This window comes from Pundamilia nyererei, unplaced genomic scaffold (genome assembly GCF_000239375.1).
Source record: "Pundamilia nyererei isolate P.nyererei 1_Seehausen unplaced genomic scaffold, PunNye1.0 scaffold00130, whole genome shotgun sequence".
Classification (NCBI taxonomy): domain Eukaryota; kingdom Metazoa; phylum Chordata; class Actinopteri; order Cichliformes; family Cichlidae; genus Pundamilia; species Pundamilia nyererei.
Window position 1 is genome coordinate 505,752 of NW_005187531.1, and position 7,705 is coordinate 513,456.

Sequence of the window (7,705 nt, forward strand, 5' to 3'; positions counted from 1 at the left end):
GTCAGTGATGCAAGTAAAACATTAATATGAGGGGCCGTACAAGCCAAAATTCATTCTTTCACTCTCACACACATACATTCTTCTATCAAAAGATAACATCAATAAACTTGGGTCAGTTTGATAATAACGCAGCAAGATGCTTCAATAAGGCTTTCAGTAGTAGTAGTGTTCACGTCTTCTGGTTTCTCATGTTTTGTTTGCGTCAGCCAAAGATCCTGAAACCAAAGGCAGTCCTCTTCAGGCAAAGCTACATGACCTCAGTGCTGGCAGTGAGGCAGAATGCCTGGATGGTTTTCTATATTTGGACAGAAGATGGGCTGCTCATTAAGGTAAGGAATTAAGGAATTTTTTATATATGAAATTGAATACCATACGGTCTCAAAAGTCATTCTGATAAACAAGGCCTGCATCAGGTGTTGAGGAACCAGGACACACTGATGAGTGTGTTTGCAACTGGAATACAAAGGCAAATGTCGATAACTGCTGAGAATAGAGAGCAGTTGGAATGCTACTAAGCAAGTAATCACAGCAGAAGAGGTTACATGAAGAGGATGTGGGACTTGAGGATTCTTTGGCACACGACATCTATACTAATGACAAAGCAACTTGTTGCTCAGTGTTCCAACATCTGGAAGAAGCAACTGCTATAAAAACTAGAGACTGATGAGGCAGAACACAAATATAGAGGCTAAGTCAGCACAGAGGGAAGTTAGCCAACTACTGGAGATGCAAAAAGATAAGTTGAAGAACAAGATGGCTAATAAGTGCAGCAAGCTGTCCATACCTGAGTGTTCCACGCAAAGACTCACAGCTTTGGCCAGCCACTTGAATGACGTATACCAGAGAGATAGAAGCCAGTCCTGAACCATTAAAGGTGTACTCTCAGAGGCAGGGAAACAGTATGAGAATAGTGAGTGGGGAATTCTTTGTTCTTTATTTAGCTATTTAGTAGAATATATTATAACCTGTTTACTGGAACTCAGCATTTGGTCTCCAAAGAGATGTAAGTGCAAGTGAAGAAGGTCATTACAGTGGATAATCTCTGCATTGTTTCATTGGTTAGTCTTGAACTAACCTGTCTCGAACCTCTCTTTATCAAACTCTAAAATCAAGAGATGCCTTCAAGAATGTAAATACAAAAAACAATTTTGCACTTATTGACAGGAAGGACACGAGACCTCAAACAGTTGGCTTTGACCTGGAAAATATTCTTTGGAAAGATGAAACAAAGATTAACTTGATGATGGGGATGTAGAAGCTGTATGGTTTTTCTGAATGCAAGTTGTAACATTTAACATTTGATATATTGTCTCTGCATGATTTTTTGATTAAATATTGCTCAATACTGTATATTTGCAGATGATTTAAATTCTGCTTACTGTCCCATGAAACAAGGTATAAACAGATTAATCACTCTTCTGATACTTCTGATTTGAGAAAAACAAACCAATAAACAAAGCATTTTATTTTAAATAAATGAAGAAAAAACATTGAGTACAGAAACAATAGTACAGTGTCTCAGAAATAATCACCTTCTTGTTGTCAGCTGTCTGTGGACAGGAAGTATCACGCTGCCTGTCCCACGGTGCTCTACAGGACCAGTGATGACCACAAAGTGTTTTTCAAATTGCATCTGGATCCAGTGGGTCATAAACATGTGTATGTGCCATTTACAAACCAGGTACTTATATTATTTACTGATTATCTTAACGTCACATGTACCTGTGCTGCATTTTAAAGTGTTTGTTGTTCTAGGTGAAGCGAGTTCCTGTGTCAAACTGCAGCACGTACACAAATGTGCAGGAGTGTTGGTCTGCACAGGATCCATACTGTGGTTGGTGTGGCTCTAAAAGCAGGTGAGAGAAACAATATCTGCAGCTGACGTCTTCAAACTATTCTGAACTTGGTGAACATTTCTTCTTCTTCTTCTCCCAGCTGCACATTTGAAGATGACTGCACAGATTCAGACTGGCTGTCCATTCCTGATGAGTCCCAACACAAAATGATTTCCCACAAAGTTGAAAAGGACACAAACGGACAGGTACAGCTTACAAACACACTCGGGACTGTGATCATTTCTGGTTTTCATTTATTGTTCAGTTATGTCCTTCCGATTTTAGATCTCACTGAAAATCCACACACACCTGACTGTGGGCCAGAAAGTATCGTCTGACTTCACCTGCCAGTTCTCTGCAATTTCTGGCCACCTTTGTATTGGGAATAACCCTCCACGGTTCCCCCAGTGCACCTGCTACCTGTCTGATCACACACTTCCTCCTGATGGTTTGTCACTTTTGATAAATAATCCCAGGAATGTATTGATTTGAAACATTTAACAAATTGAGTTGAATCTTTTGTTGTTTATTATTATATATTGGTCCAACTCATTTGAAATTCATCATTTAATATATATATATTTATTTTACAGGCCTGCATGTCACAGTAAAGTTTAGGCTTGGAAAAATACTCCTGTCAGAACAAATGAAATTAACCAACTGCTCTGACATCCATGGACCTCCAACTTCTATCTTGTAAGTCCAGTCAGATTATAAAGATAACAAATAATCATAGACTGAAATAATCATTCCCATGACTTATAAAATAACCATGTCCTAGTCATACAAAATAAATATGATGAAATAAAATAAGTGAATCTTATGAGTAGTTCTATGAGGCACATTCAAAGTCCTCTGATCCTATATGATTGTTTTCTGTTCAGGTGTCAGCAGTGTATCAAGGCTGGTTGTGGTTGGAGCAGAAACAGCTGTTCCTGGGCTAACCAAGGAGAGACTGATGTAATAATGAAACTATCGTATTTTTATGGATTTCTGTAGCAGTTTTTCACATTTCATGTTGTGCATTTGTTGTATGGAACATTTCCAATCCAACAATATTGCGTAAATGTGTAGAAAGTGAGACATAAACTCTGCTTAAAAATTCAGATTTTCTTCAGTGTCATTTGCAGTAGGTCATGAGGCTAGACTAGTTGATGAATAGAGTTTAGATTTCCCTCATTGTAAAATGATTCACTTCAGTTTCTAAATGGAAATACTCAGGTTAGTTGTTTCCTACCATTTAAACGTTTTGAACAAAGCTAATGTTAGCTACAACATGTCTGAGATCAGCTCTAAAAGAATCTGCACAGTGTTGTGATTCAAGGCTAAATTCATTCTCTGCTACAGGAAAGTGTTTGCCAAACGTTGGAGTCTGGGAAGAACTTTTCTGTGAGTGTAATGCTGTTTTTTTATTGTTCTTCTGATACTGATCCAGTAGAGGTTTTAATGGCAGAAGAAGGAAATTATTTTAATCTGATTATTTTTTTGTTTCACCTTCAGATCCCAGAGATCTTCTCCATCACTCCCAATGTGGTGTCGTTGTATGGCACAAACCATGCTGTGTTATTAGGTCATAACCTTGGTGACGTGTCAGGAGTGAGGATCCAGACGCACACTGACTGTGCTCCAAAAGAGTGAGTCACTTTACAGATAACTAAGATGATTCCTGGACTAGAAAGAATTTATTAAAGAAACAATTCCAAACAGGGAGACATATTTAAAACTGAATATTCTACAATTTAATTTTGACAATTGAAAAAAAAAACTTTAGCTTTACAGCTTTTAGCTTTGGAAGAGGCTGCAGAAAGTACAGGTACGAGTGATGCACTATTTGCCTCTCAGTGTCGGTGCTCAGAGAGACTGTTTGGTATCAGAGTGGAAAACTGAAACTCCGCCGTGCTTCCTGTGCTTTTGCTTTGAAGAAGTCCATCGCTGTCAGTTGCTGTGTTAAAAGGATTCCTCAGGATATTTTATAATCACAGTAGATGCGTTAAGTTTGGAAAACACATTTCTTCATACAAACAAATCTTTAATTATACTGTGGAAGATTTTACTGATCAGTTATTGTCTGTGTTCAGATTTTCTGCATAATATGATGATCTTAGTGATGACTTTTCTCGCTCTGTGTGTGTGTTCTGGTCAGGTCTCCTGTTTGGGACAACTCTGGTGTCAGTGTGACGTTCCACATTCCCAGCACAGATATCAAAGGTGTGGTCAATGTATGTGTTCTCCTCCCAGATGGTAGTTGCCACGGCGAAGCTAACATCACATACTTGTCATCACCATCCTGTACAAACGCTACTCCAAGCAGCAGCTGGATAAGGTACACTTAATTTAACTAAAACCACCCAACAAAGCCGAGATGTTGTGAAAACAGATAATGTTAATTTCTTCGAATGATTAAGAGGAACTCGTGTTGAACTTGTGTTTTTGGGGAACAGGTCACCTGAAAAAATACCCAAGTTCACTTTAGTTATTAGTACCAAACTATGAGGCAGAGGAACTGAAACTTTCACAGAAGCTGCAGCACACCTAAAGTGACACAAGCAGTGCACTGCCTGTAACATATTGTCTTCTGAAACTAGAACTTGCTTGTTTATCACAAATATACCACTGTGCCAAAGAAAATGGATCTAAAATCTGCTCTTTTTTCTCAGCTTTTTTCACAAACACTAAACCTTCTCGTTCTACAGAGGTCACACATACTGGTATTGCATAGGAAGTCTTCTTTTTTATCTTGCATTTTCTTCTTCCATTAAGAAATGATCCACCACGTTGGTTTGGTACTTAAACTCTCCAATAATACTACTGTGATCAATTAATGCTTTGTTTCAGTCCATCAGACACTTTGGTCTGCAGCATAATATCTAAACACCTACGCAGTCCCAACATTTGCTCTGAAAATTCATTTTCCTCAGGTTGCTCTTATATATACTCAAATACATATAAGAGTAACCTACTTGAGTCTATATAATATATAGACTCAAGTAGCAGTGGTCAACTATTGTTTTGCTGTCAAATTAGAGTCACTCAGAGATGGGCAGTAACGTGTTACTTGTAACGCGTTACTGTAATCAGATTACTTTTTTCAAATAACGAGTAAAGTAAGGGATTACTATTGCAAAAACGGTAATTAGATTACTGTTACTTTCCCGTAGGAACGCAGCGTTACTGCGTTACTAAAACCGTGATTTTTTTGCGAGAATGTCTCATGACAGTGACGTAAGCGAGTGCGCCGTTAGTGACAACAGCTGTGTGCAGATCAACAGTGGATCACATATTGATTGTGGGAGAGAGTATGAGCGTGCAGCGTTTAAAGCGTGGAAGTACTGACCTTACTTTGAGTTTGATTCCATAAAAAGTGACAAAAACATTAGCGTCCATCATGCGTGGGAAGAAAACTTCTTTTTACAGCGAAAAAAACCCCTAAATAAGCACCGAGTGCGCTACGACGTAATGGGAAATTCACAGAGAAACTCGCGGATTCTTCAACTGACCGCGGCACACCTGCACCAGGGTAAACCTCCGCCTACCACAGTCCTGCTTTACAGGTGAAAATAGAGCAACAGGACCGCTAGTCTTTGACTTTATTTATTTTCTATTTATTTTTATGCTGTGCATCTATTTGAAAGAGTGAGTGTAAACACAAAAAATATTTTATTTTATGTGCTGGAATAGGTTTAAATGTTAAACAAATTTCTTCCAGTCAGAGAATGTTGCATATAATTAAATTTTTGCTTGATGCATAAAGTTAAAAGATTAAAACTGATAAAACAAGTTAAAAAAAAAAGAGACTTTTCCATTTGATTACATTTTGTATGATGGATTATGCAGAAAAAGTAGAATTGGGCTGAAAGATCTATCGCTTTATCACCTCTTCAGGTTGTAAATCGTGTTTTTAAAAAGTAACTAAGTAACTAAGTAATTAATTACTTTTGAAAATAAGTAATCAGTAAAGTAACGGGATTACTTTTGGGGGGAAGTAATCAGTAATTAGTTACTGATTACTTTTTTCAAGTAACTTGACCAACACTGGAGTCACTGTAATCAAAATTATTTTGAAAGGTTCTCTGCTGTGACTAAAATGATGCTCTCTGTGTCCTGCAGTGGGAACAGGAAGATCACAGTCAGAGGGTCCCACCTGAAGTTTGTTGAAGGCATTGTACACAGCCATGCCATGCAGGAAGTTGCACTTCCCAAAAACAGCAGCTACCAGGTGGGTCTGTACACACACAGTGTCCAGTACAGTTATTATACATGACATACACCCTCTCACTGCATGCCAAAGCTCTTGAGTAATCTTCTTACAGTATGTCATCTGTACATATGCACAGACTTGCAGCTTGAAGCTTACCCTTAACCGATAACACAACAATAATAACCATCCTCTTTTTGTGCCACCAAAACAGCTCTGAACCCCACACTCTATGCTGTGTTAGCATGTACTGTCTAAAAATCAAATGAAAAAAACCCCAATAAACACATTGTAGTTTTCCTGTAGTGTATCAAGTTGAATTGTTTCAGAAAACAACGATATTACAAAAATGCAGTAATCAGAAAAATCACTTACATTTTATTGGGAGTCAAATTAAAATAAAAAGGCAAGATTAAAATAAACACCTTGTTGAAGATTGAGGGTAACCGGTAAGATTATTTGGCACAAAACAAGTTATGGAGAGAAGCTGAATCATCATTAACTGCTATCTCTCTTTAACTGCTATCTCTGTTTTATTATTGGAAAGCACTTTGGTCAACTTGTTGTTTTTAAAAGTGCTATATAAATAAAGTTGGATTGGATTGGATTAGAAATATAGATGTTGAGGCGCTTCTGATTCTGTGATTGACATTAAGTTTATCATGTCACCATCATGACCATACCATGCTAGCTATATAAAGAGTCTATGATTTATATGAAAATGTAATTCATTGCAGAGTCTCACCTATGACTCACCTTCAGCTGAAAACAGTCCTGGGATTTCTAGCAGCACTGTGTTTTTGAAAGTAGCTAATCAAACCTTGGCCTGCTCCACAAACATGTCCTACTATCCAGACCCTGAGTTTATCAGCTTCACAGCCACAAGGACAGGAAACAGTGTTCACATCACTATACGGGTAATGCATGTTTTAAATCGCACATTCACAAACATGTGACATCAGCTCGTAGAACATCAGTCTTTGCTTGTGTTGTTGTTTTAGAAAAAAGCCGATAAACTGGAGATGACAACAGCAGAGTTAGCAGTGTGGGGCGTTCAAGACAGTAAGGAATACCGCTGCGCCATGGAAACAAACAAAACCAGTGATGAGACTCACTCTTTCACTTGTGAGGTTAAAAACCCACCCGACGTTGAATTTCAGCTGTTGTTGGTAAATCTTTCTTTCATACTAACACGAGGCACTGTTTATGGACAGACAAACATACCTATCCAGTCTTTAAGACTGACATCAATAGCCATTTCTGGGTCCAAACTCCACTTCAGGTCCCAAAGTCAAACAAACACTGAGAGTTAAAAACTGTCTAAATTCTTTCATTGTTCAGATTAAGCAGAACAAGATACAAAGCATTAAAACACTTTAAAAACACAACAGCTTTAATTAACATGGAGAGGTTTGGACCAGGAAGCAGGGTTCATATGTCATCACTTAAAGACTGGATCATTGTGATAAGAGCTCCACGGTGCAGTACTCTGCTAATGGTTTAGGCACTGAAATGATATCTTTCAGATATAATATCAAGTGATTAGGTTCAAAGACAAATAGTGCTATAAATATTCTTATTCACTGAGCTTCACGCGGAGCACAATCAATCAGAATGGATGCATGATGTAACTGCTCTTTGCTTTTAACATAACGTCAACTATCCTTGTACAACA

General features: G+C 38.0%; 1 protein-coding gene across 1 annotated transcript in view; it reads left to right on the forward strand.

Moving 5' to 3' along the window:
- LOC102211237 (plexin-C1-like) overlaps positions 1-7,705 on the forward strand; it is a 43,435-nt gene that overhangs the window by 23,530 nt on the left and 12,200 nt on the right. Inside the window, exons 15-27 of the mRNA XM_005743364.1 lie at positions 207-329; positions 1,547-1,681; positions 1,756-1,856; positions 1,936-2,041; positions 2,121-2,283; positions 2,429-2,531; positions 2,720-2,795; positions 3,183-3,224; positions 3,336-3,469; positions 3,979-4,158; positions 5,943-6,051; positions 6,768-6,947; positions 7,032-7,199. Of these exons, the coding sequence (XP_005743421.1) occupies positions 207-329; positions 1,547-1,681; positions 1,756-1,856; positions 1,936-2,041; positions 2,121-2,283; positions 2,429-2,531; positions 2,720-2,795; positions 3,183-3,224; positions 3,336-3,469; positions 3,979-4,158; positions 5,943-6,051; positions 6,768-6,947; positions 7,032-7,199 (1,620 nt within the window). The remainder of the gene's footprint in view (positions 1-206; positions 330-1,546; positions 1,682-1,755; positions 1,857-1,935; positions 2,042-2,120; positions 2,284-2,428; positions 2,532-2,719; positions 2,796-3,182; positions 3,225-3,335; positions 3,470-3,978; positions 4,159-5,942; positions 6,052-6,767; positions 6,948-7,031; positions 7,200-7,705) is intronic.